The 18,737-nt window shown below is 44.0% G+C and overlaps 1 protein-coding gene across 8 annotated transcripts in view; it reads right to left on the reverse strand.

The window, feature by feature from the left end:
* The window catches only part of OBSCN (obscurin, cytoskeletal calmodulin and titin-interacting RhoGEF), a 163,367-nt gene that overhangs the window by 114,716 nt on the left and 29,914 nt on the right, over positions 1-18,737 (reverse strand). For all 8 annotated transcript variants that reach the window (XM_042043235.1, XM_042043236.1, XM_042043234.1 and 5 more), the window contains exons 11-28: positions 18,019-18,208; positions 16,627-16,902; positions 15,479-15,754; positions 14,748-15,014; positions 14,026-14,295; positions 13,485-13,748; positions 11,852-12,118; positions 11,430-11,542; positions 9,592-9,745; positions 8,158-8,319; positions 7,924-8,028; positions 6,988-7,254; positions 6,162-6,431; positions 5,093-5,359; positions 3,476-3,742; positions 2,139-2,405; positions 1,006-1,275; positions 291-557 (exon numbers count right to left, since the gene is read on the reverse strand). In XM_042043235.1, coding sequence (XP_041899169.1) covers positions 291-557; positions 1,006-1,275; positions 2,139-2,405; positions 3,476-3,742; positions 5,093-5,359; positions 6,162-6,431; positions 6,988-7,254; positions 7,924-8,028; positions 8,158-8,319; positions 9,592-9,745; positions 11,430-11,542; positions 11,852-12,118; positions 13,485-13,748; positions 14,026-14,295; positions 14,748-15,014; positions 15,479-15,754; positions 16,627-16,902; positions 18,019-18,208 — 4,219 coding nt within the window. The remainder of the gene's footprint in view (positions 1-290; positions 558-1,005; positions 1,276-2,138; positions 2,406-3,475; positions 3,743-5,092; positions 5,360-6,161; positions 6,432-6,987; positions 7,255-7,923; positions 8,029-8,157; positions 8,320-9,591; positions 9,746-11,429; positions 11,543-11,851; positions 12,119-13,484; positions 13,749-14,025; positions 14,296-14,747; positions 15,015-15,478; positions 15,755-16,626; positions 16,903-18,018; positions 18,209-18,737) is intronic.

An 18,737-nucleotide genomic window follows, 5' to 3' on the forward strand; every position in this document is an offset into this window, starting at 1 on the left:
ATGATCCAGGTACTGGTGAGGTCTCCACTTGCAGACAGTTTTCATCGCTCATATTCAAAACAGAATAATTCAAATTATCAGTTTTAATTGGCTTGTTACAGAGCCCATAAGATTGTGCAGTATCCACAAGGTGTTTTTTCATATCTTACTTTTTTAAGCTTTTAATCGATGTTTTTTGAAAACTAAAAATGATCCTGCCCAGGGAGATGGAGGAGAAGAACACCTCCCATGGTTGTAGATATCGACCTCAAACTCTGAACCTGCCAGCTCCTCTGCACCCTTCAGCTGACCTTGCACTGTGATCCTGGCTGTTGTTTTGGAGGTCTCTGTCTCACAGGTGTATTCCCCACTGTCCTTGACTGTGGAGTCACGGATGGTGAGAATGGCCCGTGTTCCCTCTTGCTGCAGGTCATACTTCTGGCTTTTCCGGATTGCTTTGCCATCCTTGTACCACCTGATGTTCACATCAGCTTTGGACAATTCACAGCTCAGGCTGATGTCCTGCCCTGCTGGTGATGTTTTATCCTCCAGCTCTTTTGTGACCTCAGCAGGTTTTTCTGCAGAGATTTAAAAAAAAAAAAAAAAAAAAAAAAAAAAAAGGACCTTTGAATGAAAATCATCTCTATATGGTTGGGGTTTCTGCAATTCAAATCATAGAATTCCAGAATGGTTTGGGTTGGAAAAGACCTTAAGGATCATCTCATTCCAACCCCTTGCCATGGGCAGGGACACCTCCCACTATCCCAGGCTGCTCCAAGCCCCAGTGTCCAACCTGGCCTTGGACACTTCCAGGGATCCAGGGGCAGCCACAGCTTCTCTGGGCACCCTGTGCCAGTGCCCCACCACTCTCGCAGGGAAGAAATTCTGCTGTATATCTAACCTAAATTACTCCTCCTTCAGTTTGAACCCAAATATCCACAAAGTGTTTGTGTCCATAGTTTGCTGGCAAACTTCATGAAAATCCCCCCAGGAAATCAACCCCCAGAACCTTTCTGATCCTGTTACCTTTCACAACCAGAGAAGCCTTGGAGGTGAGACCACGGGCAGTGAAGATGACTTCCCCAGTGTCATCAGGAATCACATTTTTGATGCTCAGTGTGTATTTCCGACCCGCATTGGAGGCCTTAAATCTCCCCCCGCTTTCCACTTTTCTCCCGTTCAGCGTCCAGTTGAAGTCATCAATGCTTTCATGGGACAAAATGCACTCAAAAGTGCAATCTTCTCCCTCCTGGATTTCAGTGTTTTTGAGCCTTTTGGTGATGCCTATGTTCAGTTCTGGAGAACAAAAATTACAGCAATACAAGTTAAAAAATGCTTTTATGATAGACATGAGTAGAGTAATGGCATTCTTAACTCGCAAGAGGGGTTTGTCTGCTGCATTGGCAGGACACCACTGCGTTCCTTGCAGATGTCTGTGACATGGGAAGGATTTCTCAGGCTCAGAGTCACCATAAAGTTGTAGAAAAAGGGATATGTGAACCTCCTGGCTGTGCTTGGGAAGGACTGCATGGGGAAGAGCTCAGAAGGGAAGAGTCAAGATTCAATGAGGCAGAGGGGAGAAAAACTGTTGGAAAAGAAGCCTCTGGGACAACGTGTGAGGTTCTTCTCCATGCTGATAGGAGAAATGGGATGTTTGAATTTTTTAACTTGTTACTCCTGGTGTTCGAACCAGGCAAATTCAAAATTTTTCTCATTAACATTATGAGTTTGGAAGCCATGAACAATTCTTTGTCCTTCAGGCTGACACAAGGATTAGAGGATAGGCTGAACTGCTGGGTTCCTCAGTAGATATTGTCCTGCTTTTGTGTTCCTGCAATGGACTCTGAGTCAATAGCTCAAAATACAAAACAGGTTGCTTGGGGTTTTTTTGTTGTTAGTTGGGATTTTTTGGAGAAATTATTTGTTTTTCTTGGAGGATTTCTGCACCTTAGGAATGTTCAAGGAAGTAAAAATTGTCACTACATTCCTGACACCTGATTTTCACTGAAACCCTCGATATACTTACACCAAAATTGACAGGGATTGTTCAGACATCACCATATTATGTGAGATTTATTCAGGAACAGGTGTGAGCCCAAGGGACCAAGCCCAGCCATATTTCCAGCACCCCTTGACAGGCCACTGTCTACAACACTTACCCTGAACGCTGACCTTTGATTTGGCAACATCAGTGCCGATGTCACAGGTGTATAACCCCGCATCTGTCTTTTCAAGGTCATGGATAAGGAGGCACAGGGTCTTCCCAGACTGTATCTCCTCATACTTTTTGCTAGAAGTGATCTTCACACCATCCTTTTTCCAAACAGGTTTGACCTTCTCTTTGGAGACTTCACATTCCAGTTTGATCACTCCTCGCTCCTCACCGAAAACGTCATCCAAGGATTTCATGAAAACAGCAGGTTTCTCTGAAGGTTAAGGTACAAAACAGAGAACAGCCAGGATGTTTGAGACACTTGCAGTTGCTATCAAATATTTAGAGACTTTGATAAACCCTTGGCAATGTTGCTGATACCAGTGTAGAACCTAAACCAGTGTCACCCTCCAGCACTCCCAAGTCCTTCATCCTGCTCTCAGTCCTTCATCCTGCTGTCAATCCCTTCATCCTAAGATTGTGTTGACACAAGGGGCTGCCCTGACCCAGGTGCAGCACCTTGCACTGGCCTTGTTGAACCTCAAGAGGCTCACATAGTCTCACTTCTTGAGTGTGTCTGTGTCTCTGGGTGGCACCTCAACCTCCAGGCGTGTCACATGCACCACTCAGCTGGGTGTCACCTACACACTCGCTGAGGGTGCCCAAGATCATGTTAAACCACAGAAATTCAGTTGTGAGACTGAACTTTAAGATGTATGAACGACAGCAGGAAACTGTCTTCTCATGGCTGATTGAGTCCAGCTCCAGAACTGAGGTATTAAAAGGCATAACATCACAGAATATGTTGAGTTGGAAGGGACCCACCAGGATCATTGAGTCCAACTCCTGTCCCTGCACAGGACACTCCAACAATCCCATCCTGTCCATGAGAGTGTTGTCCAAATGCTCCTGGAGCTCTGGCAGCCTTGGGACCATTATCATTCCCTGGGGAGCCTGGTCAGTGCCCCACCACCCTCTGTGTGAAAAACTTTTTCCTGATATCCAACCTAAACCTCCCATGACTCAGATCCAGCCATTTCCTCAAGTCCTGTCACTGTCCACCAGAGTGAAGAGATCAGTACCTGCCCTTCCACTTCCCCTCACATGAAGATGTTGAAGCCCACAGTGAGGTCTCCCCTCAGTCTCTTGTTCTCCCAACTGACCGGACCAAGTGAGCTCAGCTGCTCCTCTCAAGGCTTCCCCTCCAGACCTTTCATCATCCTCATGGCCCATATTTAATACCTCAATGCTTTTTTATCTATTTAACAGGATTGCCCATGGATTTGGTAAATAATGGCTCATCTGCATTTCTCATTTTCATTCAGGAACGTGGTCTGGACCCACCTATCACCTTCAGCCGCACGCTCTCTGACACCTTGTCTGACTTCATTGTCACTGTGCCAGCATCCTCAGGCTTCACCTGCTTCATGGTCAGTGTGTAGCACTTGCCAACGTTCTTGATGTCGTTGAAGTTGTTGGTGTAGAGGAGGGTGCCATTGAGGAACCACTCCACGTCCTCGTCGTCGTGGGACAGCTCGCAAGAGAATACAGCAGAACTGTCTTCCTCAATCTCCACGTCCTGCAGGTGCTTGAGGACCTCTACATTGCGGGCTGAGGGAAACCAAGGGGCACCGTCACCACCATCATCATAAAGCAGTTGTTAACACAAACGATTTCATGGAGTTTTATAGATTATTTGTTCTGGTCTCCTGCACACCTTTGGTCACCACATTCATTTACTTGGTTCTGCATTTGCTCCAACAGGGGAAAAAAAAAATCCATTAAAAAGACTAATTAAAAATGGTCTAGAACCCTCAGTTCTCTTTTAATATATAAATCAGTTTGGGGGTTTTGTTTGTTTGTTTTTTATTTGAAAATAAGTCATTCTTTCGACAATGGTTTTGGCCACAAAGGCAAAGTACAAAGAGATTAAGCAACTTGCTCAGGTTCAGGGAGCAACAGGATTTTGATTATTTTCTTTCCCAGTCCTTGGGCAGAGGTTTCTCTTTGCAGCCTCTCTGCTCATGGAATGTTGTTTCTCAAGGATGAGATAACTCAGAAGAGGTTTTGGGAGTATTACTTGATTTTTTTTTTTTTAATATATACATTTGTTTGGATAGAATGGAGTCACAGAATCATTTAGGTTGGAAAAGACCTCTAAGATCGAGTCCAACCATTCCCCCAGCACTGCCAAGGTCACCATGAAACCACATCCCCAAGTGCCACATCCACACAACTTTTAAACCCCTCCAGGGATGGTGACATCACCACTGCCCTGAGTAGCTCATTTCAGTGTTTGACAACACATTCAATGAAGAACCTCTGCAAGGCCAAACTGCTACCAAGAGCTGCTCCTTGGACTTTTGGAAATGGTTCTGTGGCTCAGCTCCAAGTCTTGCTGGAAGTGACACAGTGAACACCTTTTCTTACCATGTCACCTGAGGGGAAGAACTGGCCAAAAACAGTTCCATGACCAGACGAGGTAGAACATCACTATGAATAACAATCGTACTCAGATATAAAATAGCAGCTATAAAATGTATATATGGCAGATATACAAATGTACAGCAGATAGACAAGCTGACACAGCCATCAGGAGGTGAAAACCACAGCCAAGATCACCAGAATCAGAGGTCTGTAGCAGTTTAACATAAAGGATATCTTTAGTTAGAAGCACCAGAGGCTTAATTCCTCCTATGAAATAGACAATAATGTGTCTTGACAAGTGTTAATTCCCACCTCACCCAGATAGTGCTCTCCCACACGTTACATCACCAACTTCACAGCAAGAGATGGATTTCAGCACCGTGGAATCTGCAGTTTGTTTGTGACACTGCATTTATATAAAATTAGAAGATAACTGTGGGAATCTACCTCTCCTCAGGAGGAGGAACCCAGAGTGAAACAGGGAATCATACAGAGCAGCACCAGGCCAGCCCTGCTGCCACAAACCTCTCGTACCTTCAACGCTCAGCGTGGCTTCGGTCTCGGCAATCCCAGCCTTGCACTTGTATACGCCGGCGTCCTCAGGCTTCACCTTCATGATCTTGAGCTCTGCTGAGTGCTGCTCCCGCTTGATTTTGTACTTCTCTGAGGGCTCAATGAGCACTTGGCCCTTGAACCACTTCACATGCTTTGGGGAAGGCCTGAAGTCACAGGACAGAATGACCGAGTGTCGCTCCAGGACGGTCTTGTCCTCCAGTTTCCTGGTGATCTGGATGTGGTAATCTGCAAAGCAGGGGTGGGAAAGAAGAATGGATCCATCTAAAGAAGAGGAAGGTCTTAATTTGTATTTCTTACCCATTAATTTCATACATGACTTTCACAACTGTTTTGTGAACTGCTCAGGTCCTGCTACAAGTGTCTCTAACAGAGCTCATGTGCTTTGAAGCTACAACAGCACAGTGATCTATAGGGAAAGCTGATTTCTGTAAGATAATACTGTATATTAACCACCAAATTCACGGCCCACTTCTGGCTCAGGGCTCGCTGAATTGCTCTCTAACTGAGGTTTTCATTCAAGTAAGAGCAAATTAAAGACAAAACAAGGACTTCAGGATGTGATTGGAGAGATTTACCATGGTGACAGCAGAAGACAAAAAGCCTTGAGGCTTTGTCCTAGATCAAGTCAATGACAAAATGAATTAAGTAAATGAGCTATCAAGATTGTCTCATTCAGAAATGGGACAAAATAAACTCTCCTGGCAAATTTCATCTGTTTTGTCCTCCTTGGTAAAGTCAAGAGAATAAAAATAAACCAAAAACCAGTTTTAGCTTGATAGATTTGAATACCAGGGACATCAAAGTCATTTAATCACATCCCTTCCTAGGACATTTCCGGCTCAGCTGGTACATCCAGCATTGCTCCCAACAACTTGTAGCTGGGAGCTAAAGAAATCTTCCAGGTACACACACATTTCCAAGAACCCAGTGGATCTTAGAGAGCATCTATAACAAATTACTTTCCAGGTACTATGAGAGGGAAGATCTTTGTTCTGCTTCACATAAAATATAAGAAATATCACATTACCTCTGACAAGCAGATTCGCTGTGGATTTGGATTTGCCAATGGAGAACTGGATGGTGCCTGTCATATCAACACTTGTTTTTATTATTGTCAGCCTATGGATGGTGCCTTCCTGCTGCATGATGATGTTTCTGCCAGCCTGCAAGGCTGCTCCCTTCAGAAACCACTTGGCAGGTTTCACAGATGGAATGGATGTCTCACATTCAAATTTGGCTTCTTCAGGCTCAGTCACATCCTCATCACACAACTCTTTTACAATATTAATGGCTTGCTCTGGATGGAACAAGAGAGCAGGGATTTAGGATTTGTGAAAGCTTTTCCATTATCAGCCTGAACACTCATGTCATCTTTTCTGCACTTATGAACTCAAAAGGCCTTAAAACATCTTTTTTTTCTGTATAAAAGAAAACAGATATTGCTGGTCACAAGCCAGAAAGTGAATCTGTATCTCTTGATTCCTAGTCCTAATTCTAAAGCCACCTTCCTATTCTGATATCAAATATAGGGCACTATAAAATGAAGAAAAAAGTTCATTGGAATGCAGATGTTGATAATAGGAGCTGCAACATTTATCTGAAAAACAGACTTTTCCAATACATTTGATAAACATCTGTGGAATGGGAATTTCCTCATTTTCCTTAGTAGAATATGCTACACATTCATTTTTCAAGATGTTCCCGTGTGTAAAAGGATTCAACACCAATGGACTTCAGAATAAACCACATCAAACAAAAATCCTTTTTAAGCAGTATTGTGTTTCCAAAGTAAATGACAAGTGAATCCCATCCTCCTCCCAGGGCAATCCAGGGGTGAAAAAGGGGGGCTCTACCTTCAACGAAGAAATTAGCACTGGTTTTGTCATCAAAGGCATCACACGTGTAGGTGTCCTCATCTTCATAGTCGGCATCGTTGATGATGAGTTTCCGATAGACGTCCTCGCTCACGATTTCGTATTTGTCACCGGGGTGAATTTCCACGTCCTTTTTGAACCACCGGACCTTGGCGTTGGCTCGGGACACCTGACACTCCAGGACCCCCCGGTGCTTCCAAAGGGCGATCTTATCCCGCAAAGGCTTCACGATTTTTACGGGCAGCTCTACGAGAGTAAAAAAAAAAAAAAAGGAGTAATCAGTACAGTCTCCATAAAAACTCATTGGCAATATTTCTTTTATGTTCAGTAATTTGGATGATGACAGGAATCCCCGCTATGCTGAGCATTCAATTAACAAGTTTAATTAGCAAGAGCTAATTAAAGGGAAACCCTCCATATTTTACCACTGGAGTGGCTGAACTGCAGCAATAAACCGGTGATTTCCTCAACACCCAACAGCAGCGCTATGGCAAAGCCAGGGACTGATCTCCAGTTTCCTGAGCTCCTCAGCAGTGTGTTAATTCCAATTTCTTCTTTCTCTCTCCCTCTATCACATTGTTTTAGTTAAACACACATGAAAAAAATGCTGCTTTCTGTTATAGCATACACCAAAAAGTGAAAATGCAGGAGAAAGTCAACCTACAGCTTTGTCCCTCAAATTTCACACTAACTTTAAATGTCTAAAGGTGCAAATACAACCTCCTGAGAAAAATAACTGTAATTAAGCCAAAATAAACTCCCAGCTGATATTTACCAGGCAGAACAGTAGGCAGGAGTTTTTCTTTCCCTGTACGCTGTAGGATTTTTTTTAACCTTCACATCTAAAGCGAAGGAAGTGAATTGGTTTGTAACGTGACAGAGCAGAAGCAGTGCTGGCACAAAGAGCAAAATTACCTTTTACAGTTAGATGAGCGCGAGATTCTGCCTTTTCTGCTACAAATTTGATCTCGGCCGCATCCTCGACGCAGACACGTGTGTAAGTCAGGGAATAGGTCTTTCCTGGGGACAGACACACAACCAGACATGGCTCAGCTTCCCCAGAGCAAAACCCTATTTTCTAGTCTCCCATCCCAGCCCCTACTCCAACCCACCCCCATTCCAGAACAAAATCCCCCTTTTTGCTCCTACCATCCTGGCGCATTTTGATGTTGTCGGAAGTCTTCAGCTTGTTGTCGTTTTTGTACCACTGGGTTTCGACCTCATCGTGTGAGATCTCACAGAAAAAAGATGCACTCTCGTATTCGTTCACTTCCACATCTTCCAGTGGCTTTACAATCTTGATATCTCGGGCTGTGAAATCATAAAGGCAATTATTTTTTGGGGGGTTCTCGATAAGTGAGTGTGGTGTGTTTACCTTTTGCATAATGACGTGAAAAAAAAATGGGATTTTGTGTTATTGTAGAGCAGCCTTTCTTCCTTTTGATGGCTGAAGCTTATTGCAAGAGGATTTTATGGATGCTGGAACTTCATACAGGTATTCATGAAAGAAACACACATTCATGAAAGAAAATCCACCAAGAGAAACTAAACACAAGTCCACAATCTCTTAGGTCACTATAAACATCCCTCATTCATGCTTCTCTGCATGCTCACTTCTGTTTTACACTGGAGAGATCTTTTTTCAAAGTCTCCTGAACTGAGTATAACCCTCTTTAACTCTGACCTTGGCACTCCTTTTGTCAGAACTGACCTGTTTATCTGTGCTACTGCAGCCCTTTCCTTTTGAAAGAGAAGGCCTTTATACACCTTGGATCAGCCTCAGGAGCAAAGTTGAAATGCAAGCAACAACCCATCCCAATCCCAAAACCAAGGATAAAAGGGGGAGTTCAACAGAGCAACAGGACAGATGTTCATGAAGATCCTGCTGAACCCAAGTGGCCACACGAGGACAGCATCTAGTAAGTGATGAGAAAGATGCTCTGTCTTTCAATAAGAAAGAGCTGGTCTGTTTTTCAGATGCCCTTCTGGAAAATAACACCTGCCAGGGCACAGCAGAACTATCTGTTGAGTAAGTTGCCTTTCTCTCAGAGCTTATCTCAGGTGCTTCAGAGCCTGGTGACAAAACACACCTGGTGATTCATCAGCTGGTCAGCACAACACTAGAGGGAAAAACTGCCTCGAGCATAAAGGAGAGGTGCAGGCAGAAATAATGACCCTTTCCCTAGCATTTACAACCCAAAAATTAGGGTACTACTTCAGCTCATACCCAAGGCTTGTGCAGTCCCTGTTCAGGGAAAGTCCCCCTGAGACAATAGTGCCACCCACCCACATCAGCAGCAGCCACTGAATCCCTGCTTTGTGCCAGGCTGTCCGGTATTTCCTGACATGACGATCCAGAAACACTATTCAGACTCCAGAGAATAGAAATCACTTACAACAAAAGGAAAACTAAGTTAGGACCTCTTCCAAAAATACTGCAAGGGCAAAGCAAGAACAGGACACCAGGAAGAGAAACTTAACCAAAATGAGCAACTGTGAAAAACAAACACTCCACAAAGAATTTCTTGCTGTATAGCCAAAAATACTGCAGTAAATGTATTTTTCTACTCCAGCCAAACATACCATGAACCTTTAGAGTAGCTGATGTCTTGTCTTCAGCTGCTTGACACATGTAGGTTCCCTGGTCTTCATATTCACACTTATGAATAATGAGGCTTCTCTTATTTCCTTGGGAGATGATCCCAATGTTTTTACTTTGCCGGATCTCCTTCCCATCCTAGAAGGGGAAAAGGCCAAAGAAGATCACCCTCAACTCCTGTACCTCTGCAGTGAGTAAAACAGACACTCAGATCTGTGCTTATTTCATCCTTCTCATTGGACTTAAAGGAAAACTGTGTTTAAAGGAACATGTGGTGAAATTTCATCACACCTCAAAGATTTCAGGAAGCTGGAATGGCTGAAGAACACACGGAACTTTTGGATGATCTCTGACATCTTTTTGAAGTCTTAAAACTGTACAGAACTGGCAGTAAGCCCCTTCAGAAAAAAATGGGTTTAAACTAAAAGAGGGTCAATTTAGATGTGAAATAAGGAAGTTTTTTACAATGAGGGTGATAAAATAGGTTGCCCAGAGAGGTGTGAAACATAGATTTAGAAGAAACAGAGAGATTTTAGTCATGGGCTATTAGTTAGAATAGGAAGGAATTTGGGCCCAGCTAGAGTTAATTAAAATAGTTGAGAGCTGGACCTGAAATGGGTTTTAAGATGTTAGTAACTGATTACCAAATAACTGATGATCTGTCATTTGGATGTTTGCTTAGCTGTGCTTAGAACGAGGAATAGAAACTTTGATAAGTTGGTGTAGGGAACAAGGACAATTACCAATTTCCTCCCTTGGTGGGAACCCGTTCAAAAGTCACGCAAGAGGAAACTTAGAGGTCACTAAAGTAATTAGGATTGTTGAAGTCCAGAGAAGCAAAAAGGTCAAAATGAGGAAGATGAGTTCCTTCATCTTTCTTGGGACCACTGACCCAATTCAAGACCACCGACTCCATTCAGGACACACACTACACATGCTTAATGACATTTAAGCTCATTTCCATACAAAGCGGAGAATGGGAGGTGTTAATGTTATGAATGTGCATTTGTATTTTGGATATTCATAATATTTGGAAATAAAAAGTGTTGTGTTTGCTTGGATTGGGGCCCTGTGTCTTAGGGAGCCATCCCACGCAGTGCCTGGCACCAATAAAACATGCACTTTCTAACTCTGAACTGTGAGAGAGTTTTTGTCCATCTCAGTTGGATATCGATATTAGATCCATATTCACATTTTGGTAAATCAGGTGGTGGATGCCCCATCCCTGGAAACATTCAAGGGTGGGTTGGACAGGGCTCTGAGCAACCCAATCTGGTTGAAGATGTCCCTGCTCATGGCAGGGGGTTTGAAATGAGATGACCATTTAGAGGTACCTTCCAGCCCAAATTCCACCTTGAAGAATTGCAGCTATCCCAAATTAAGGAAAGTATCAGCTGAGCCCCAAGGAAGGTACATGAAATGCCAGGGCTGATCCCCAAAATGGCTGTCTAAGGAAAGGGAACTGGACTGTCACTGACTGAGGAAATTGAAGCTTCCCTTTGAATCACAGTTCCCAAAAGGGCTGTAAATCCTGGGTGAAAACTGCTTGGTGTGGAGTAAAACACAAGACTGCAAATCTGTAACACCAGTGCTCATGTTCTGTGCAAGAATAGAGAAGTTTAACTTTCTACCCAATATAAAACAGTAAATACAAACCTGAGAGTGATAAACTGGGAGAGTAAATGAACACAAGGAAAAGAGAACAATGCAAACAGCTACTGCAAAAGTTCAGGCCCACATGCCCCGGAAGTGGAAAGAAAGGCTCTCATTGCCTTCCAGAGAAGTCAGAAATTAAAATATCACCATCCATTAAGTGCTGTACCTTGAACCATTTCACATTGGCATTGGGTTTGGACAGCTCACACTCAAATGTAGCCTTGAGCTTCTGAGTTACACTGACGTCTGCCAAAGGTTTGCTGATCCTCACAGGTAATTCTGGAAAGAGAAAGTCCAATGAATGGGGAATGGGGTCACACAAGCACTGATGGGTAGGCAGAGCCCAGCTTTCATGATTAATAAAATTTGTATTGATTTGGGCACTTTATCATTCCCTCCCACTTTATCATTGTTCTGTGGACAGTGATGCCACAATGATCCCCTTGGCATTAGAAGGAAACATTACTGTGCTTTACAGCCCTTGCAATTACAAGGAAAATTTGTTGCCCTCTTAAGTTTGTTCTCCAGGTCAGGAGAAGACAACTGCATCCACCCCAAGCAGGGTCAGAGCCTTCTGTGGCTGTGTACCTGTCACAGTGAGCCTCCCTGATGAACTAATGCCTTCTGCTTTGAAGGAGATGAGTCCTGCATCTTCCAGCGCCACCGAGGAGAGAGTTAGGGAGTGTTTCTTGCCCAGGACACCAAAGCTGATGTTGGGTGCAGGTTTCAGCCGAACTCCGTCCTTCTGCCAGGTCCCCTCCACGTCCTCGTGTGACACCTCCACCTCAAAGGTGACAGTCCCTTTCTCAGCCACTTGCAGGGGCTGAAGGCCTTTCACCAGCTTGATCTGCCTCACTGGAAAACAACATGGAGAAGTTGGAGATCTCACACCGGCAGCTGTGGAATAGCCTCAGAACTTCCAAACTGTACTATTTCCTATTCCTCAGGCAGCTACCTGCCAGTTAATGGGCGTTTTCCAATTAAACAACCACTTTTACAGGAAATGAAACTTGTCCATGACCCCACTGCTAAAATAGCTGCTATTTTTCAAATTGCTGTTTTCAGCTGGGACAAATGGGTCAACCAAATATCACTGAAAACATCACTGGCCCCTTTTCGGCCAAGGTCTATCAGTTTATAGTGTAAGAAAGACAAGTAAGTCCATGGCAATATTGTGCAGTGGTTCAATTAGGATAAAACAAGGATGGGAGGAAAAGGCTGCAGTAAAAGGGCAAAAAAATCCAGGACATGGTGCAAAATGTGCTGACACCTCACAGGCTGGTGGCCAAAGCATGCATGTTTTGGGTGGATGTTACCTGTTCCTATGACAAGACATCCATGCCCTATCATCTGGTAAAACAGATTTACTGTTTAAACTTGTTTCACCACTAAAAGTAATTACGTTGCCAATCAAAAAAAAACCAAAATCACGATGAAGGCTCCAAGACCTCTCCCGACAACCTATTCAGTCATCTGACCATTAAAAAGCTTTTTTGTAATATAACCTGGATTTTTCTCACTGCACCTGAAGTCCACTATTTGCTGGCGTCATGGAATTTGTTCCCTTCCACTTTGTAATAGACTTCAAGCACCTAAAAGACTGTTTTCAAGTCTTTCCTCACCTGTTATTTATGACTAGTCCAGCACCAGTTGGTGGCAAGGACTTTATGGACAAAATTGGACAGTCCTTAAGTGCTTAAATCCTGTCTTCACCTGTCCTGTGACAATTATGACAAAAAGATGTAGGAAAGGGACAGAAGTACAGGGCTATGGATGCGGCACCATCCGTTCACCTGAGAGGAAAACACCCTCAGGGAGAAGATTTTTCTCTTTTAGTTTTTTAGATCATGGCTGAACATAGAGACATTCTGAATGAGGTGGTTTGCAGAGAAAAATCAGGACAATGGATGGCTGAAGAGGGAATGTTTTGCTAAAAAATCATACAAAGGAAAAACACAGAGCATATCAGGGAGTGAGAAAGAGAGCAAAGAGAAGAATCTTTTAAGAAGCTTAATGGTCCAAGCTGGTGAGAGGAGATGGAGGCAACAGGAACCAGCCAGACATTCTCTGCTCACTGCCATTGCTTTCACCTCCTCTCAGTCATTTGACTGGTGGCCAAGCCCATGGTTGTGTTCCTGTGTCCCCATGATAATGCAGAGACCAGAATCCACCTGCAAACCCTGCCCGGGGTATTTATAGAACTGAGGACCAATGAACTCACTTTCCACATTGATCTTGGCTTGGGTCTTGTCATCGGGGCTCTCGCAGCAGTAGAAGCCCCGGTCTGCGAAGGAGATGTCCTTGACCACCAAGGTGTGCTTTGTTCCCTCAGCTTTGATCTCTATTTTGTCACTGGGCTTCAGCACGATGCTGTTCCTCATCCATTTCACCTCTGCAGGCTTGGTCAGCTCTACCTCCAAGGTCACTGTCTCCCTCTCTTCAACTGTTTTGGGCTCCAGCTTCTTCTTGAATGAGATTGAGGCCTCTGCAAGAGAGGAAATATTAGTAGGAATGTAGAGGATCCAGAAAATAGGCTTTGAGAGAGAATTAAACCAGTGGCTCATGTATCTCCAAATCCAAAGGGTTCTGGGCACTCTTATTTAATGATGCCAAAGCACAATTTAATTAGAGGGAAAGCAACATAAAACAACATCATAGAATGGTCTGGGTTGGAAACGACCTTAAAGATCACCTAATTCCAAGCCCCTGCCATGGGCAGGGCACCAGTGCCAGCCTGTCAAAGGGGCACTGCCACCTCTTACCTCGGACTCGGAGCTTGGCTGTGCTTTCCACGCCCTCAGCACTGGCAGTGATTTCAGCTGCATCTTCCAGTGTCAGGTCAGTGATGGTGAGGCTGTGGTTGGTGTCCTTCTGAGAGATCACGTATTTCTTGCTGGCTTCAATCTTGGCACCGTTCCTGAGCCAGGTGACCACAGCATCACTGGGAGAGACAGTGCACTTGAACACAGCCTCTTTTCCTTCCTCAGACACCACGCTGTTGAGACTTGTGACGAATTTCACCACTCTGGGAGCTGATGGATAGGAGTAAAACATTTAGGAGCATTTCTTTGAGACTTGGCATGAGCACCTTCCAACAGCCAAAATCTTCCACGATTTTATTGGAAGCACCAATTTGATTACTTGCAGTAAGTGATCACAATACTGGGTCATCACATTCCCCATGTCTGAGTAAATTTTGTGTACAAAGAGAGGCAATAAAAGAGGGGGGTAAAAACCCATCTTATATTTCAGAATTTGACTTCCAGCCTCAAAGGTCAATATTAAGAGACCTGAGCTCAACAGGTCTCACAATCATTACGTTTTTCACAAATAGAGGTTCCACTGACACTTAGAGGGGAGTTCTGTATTTTGTTCTCAACAAAGGAGACAGTCCAGACACATGAACAAACTCAGCTTTGCAGGGTTGTAACAGCTGAGGACAAAACCCAGGGATCCCTCCACATTGTCACCATTAGAGACGTACGTTTGGGGACGATGGTGATGCTGCTCTTGTCATCCCTGGACTCGCAGGAATATTCTCCCTCATCCTCAGCACGGATCCCTGTTATTGTCAGGGTTCGTTTGATCCCCTCCTCATGGATCTGGAAGCGTTTGCTGGGCTTGATCTCCACGCCATTCCTGCTCCACGTCACCTTCCCTTTGGCGTGGCTCAGCTCACAGCTCAGGGATACACTGCCGCCAATCTCTGCTGTCACGGCCTCCAGCTTCTTGGCAAACTTCACTGGGATTTCTGAGATCCAGGAGAAGGGAAAATTGTGAGGGAGGAAAAGATAAGAAACCTGTTCTAAGAAAACTGGTTCTGCCCAACTTTGGGGAAAAAAAAAAATAAATAAAGACAATGGCCTTAAACATTTGGGGCTCAGGGGAGACAAAATCTAACCAGAAATGTGGAAATTCAGGCAGATTCTTTGAGACGGTGTTTTCAGATCACTGTCATTCTATAAGAGGATACAGAAACAGGAGGGGAGCAAACACCAGAACTACCCATCGTAGGCTTCCTTATCCCCAAGTGGCCAGCAAAGGATAAAAACTGGGAATTTGGAAGCTGGGGAACTTTGCTGGTCCATGGTGGGGCATCCAGAGAAACTACAACAAGCCTTGAGATTGGAGGAGTTTTTGGAAGAGTTTGGATTCCACCTCCATCATGAGAGAAGTGCAGCTGTTGGGTTGGGCCATGACCTGGGCACTGCTCACCTTTCACCTGGACTCTGAATTCCTGCTTGTCATTCTTTGTCTGGCAGGTGTACAGGGCAGAGTCTGTGCTCTCGGCCGCGTTCACCGTCAGTGTCCTGGACGCCCCCTCACTCTTGATCACACATCTCTTGCTCGCTTTGATTTCTGTGCCATCCTTGAACCACCTCACTGCAGCGGTTTCAGGCGTGACTGAGGTTGTCAGTGTGATGCTTTCATGCTCTTGAACAATGAGAGGCTCTTTCTGGACAACTTTCTTTTCAAATTTCGCCTCTGGTTCTAGAAAAGACAATAAACCAGGAAAAGTAAGAATTATGCTCAAATCCTTGACACAGCAGTTTTATATTGCTCCCTCTTCAGGACCCACGCCATCCTTAACCTGCAATAATCCAGGGAATATGGCTGGATACTTGTGGCTGGTATAATCTTTTCCTGAGTGGGAAGAAAGAAAATGACAACTCAGACAACTCAGAACTTCTGCTTAGAAGAGAAGCAGAGGAAAAAAAATGCAAATATTTATATTTTATCTGCTGCCAATAAAAAGCTTGTTTCTTAGAAGTAAAAACACCTATCTAATTTTCTTTCCCTTTCCATTTTTAGGATTTTCGATAAAATTAAGAAGAAACATTAATAGGCTAAACCTGAATTTATAGTCTGTTTTCTATTTGCTCCACTGGCAGGAAGGTTGGAACTCGATGTTTTTTTAAAGTTTCTTCCAACCCAAACCATTCTGTGATTCCAGTCCCTTCCTCTTGGCCCCTTCTCTATCTTGTACAACACTTTGTCACAAAATTGGGCATTTTTGGGGCACACAGAAGCAGCAGACCAAGGTTTCCTCAGTCTCCTTTCTCCAAGCTCCACTGCTGCTCTTCAAAACTTCCCACTTCTACTTTCAGCTCCCCACCACTGAGAGAGGTTGGGTGATAAGATGTGTGAAGCAGATAAACTGAAAATTTTCTAGTGTTTCCAGAGCCAAAAAAAGTTCAGATTTCCCATCTTTACATTGCTACATTAAAAATTAATGTGTCATGTGGCTCACTGGTGTTTCTCCAGGGGAGACAGTGGCTGCACCAAGACTGCTGTGTTGGGAATATCCAGTTTTCCTCTAGGCCACAGGGGTTGGTTCTTCACACCACAAAGTGAGCACTCACCAGTTGTTTCCACTTTGAATGTCAGCTTCTGGCCTGCAGCCTCACAGATGTATTCCCCAGCATCCTTCTTCTCCAGCTGCTCTATCACCAGGCGTCGGGATTTGCCCACGGTCTCTATTTTGAATTTCCGAGAGGAAACGAGCAGCTTTCCATCCTTGTACCACTTCACTTGGGTTGCATCCTGCGCCACCTCACACACCAGGGTGGCACTTTCTGTCAGGACAGCCTTCACCTCCTTCTGGACCTTTTCCTGGTTTATAAATGCAGGTTTGGGCTCTGAGCACAGAAAAAGAAGAGGACGATTACTGAGGGGTTAAAATGAGATTAATCTTAAAGACTTCTTTAGACAAGTTAGGAAAATATTTAGGTTGTCACTTGCCAAAACCAATTGTCATCACTGAGCAGTGTCTACCTTTCTGTGGGATGGAGTTGCCACTTGGAAAACCTGGAACTAAGAGCCTAGGAATGGAAAGGACCAAGAGGATCCTTGACATCAACCCTACAGTTGCACGTCACCATGTAAAAATTTATTTAATTCAAACGTTGCCAAAGAACGTCTGTCCTGCATGTCATCAAAAGCTCCCAGATTCCTTTTACTTAAGATCTAGGACACAATAAAGCACTAAGAGTGTCTGGAACAGCCTCTTTGTGCTCTCTTCCACTGCCACAAATGTGACTGTCAAAGAGACAAAGGAAATTTCTCCCTGCAGGGCTCAGGTAAGTCAGGATCATGGCTGGAAAGGTCCCCGCAGTGATTGCAATGTCAAAACTCCATTTAACATCACATGCTTAAGGTAGTTTGGGCACTGTGTAAATCCTCTTCCAAATAATTTCTTGGAATATTTCACAGCAAAGGGGCATTTAGAACCTGGCAGAAGCAGTAAGACATCTCAAAAGGCTGAGATCTTAATCACACACAGCCCCAATTCAGAAAAAGTGCTGTTCACAACCCATTTTGAGATGTGCTGCTGCTGATACTGCAAATGAAAAAAAAAAAAGCCAGCCTCTAAGTCTTCCAAAGTGGGATTGGAAGTCTAAGAAGGAAGGGATTCTTTAATGGTTCTTTCCTTTCAATAGGCTCAATGCACAAGAATCATCCTTTGGGATCCCAGGAATGGGAGAGATCTGAATAATACGTTGATAATTATTTCTATTACATTTATACCTGCAACTATATTACATAGATCAGCTAAAAATGAGACAGAACTTGTGCCGTGCTAAAACCAAATATTCCTATTTCTACAAATCCAGGCAACAAAGTGCAGAAAAATCAAGTTAACCCTGCAGGTTGCAACAAAACACAGACTATTGCAACTGAGCCATGGTGGAATAGTTATTCCAATTATTGCTTTACTGTCCTCTACTGAATTCTGACAAAGAATCTTCTCTCACCTGAGACATCAATCCTGAAGGTGAGTTTTTGGCCAGCAGCCTCACAGGTGTACTCCCCTGCATCTTTCTTCTCCACCTGACCCACCACCAGACGACGCAATTTGCCCTCCGATTCCACCTTGAACTTCTTGCTGGAGGTGATCAGTTTCCCATCCTTGTACCACTTCACCTCCATCTTCTCCTGGGCCACCTCGCAGCTCAGCGTGGCATTTTCTGATAGTGCAGCCTTCACCTCTTTCTGCACCTTCTCCTTGTTTGTAAAAACAACTTCTGGCTCTGGAAAGAGAGGCAACTTCAGAGCTTTGGCAACACTATTCAAACTGGGGTTTTGGTGAGTTTTTATCCGTTTTATGTTGGTGAGTGAAGACTTTGGGCAGATATCCCACTGCTCTTCATCATGACCCTACTTTGAAATTCACTGAAAATCAGCTGCATTGCAGAGTACTTTTGATTTCATCAACATGTGGGGATGGAGAGGTGCAATCAATACTTTCCTTTTTATGGCCCTGTTCCTACACAGAGGGATAGCTCCTAAAGGTTTTCAAGGATTCAGTTCCATGTCTTAAAGATATTCTAATGTTTTACATTGAATATATAGAATAGTACTAATCTTTCTAAATATTTTAGAAATTGGAAAGCTGGGCTAAAATATTTTCTCCCACCTGTAACATCGATCCTGAAGGTGAGTTTTTGGCCAGCAGCCTCACAGGTGTACTCCC

This window comes from Corvus kubaryi, unplaced genomic scaffold, assembly GCF_017639235.1.
Source record: "Corvus kubaryi isolate FWS band 111438036 unplaced genomic scaffold, C.kubaryi_AGA036_p1.0 37398, whole genome shotgun sequence".
NCBI classification, from domain to species: Eukaryota; Metazoa; Chordata; class Aves; order Passeriformes; family Corvidae; genus Corvus; species Corvus kubaryi.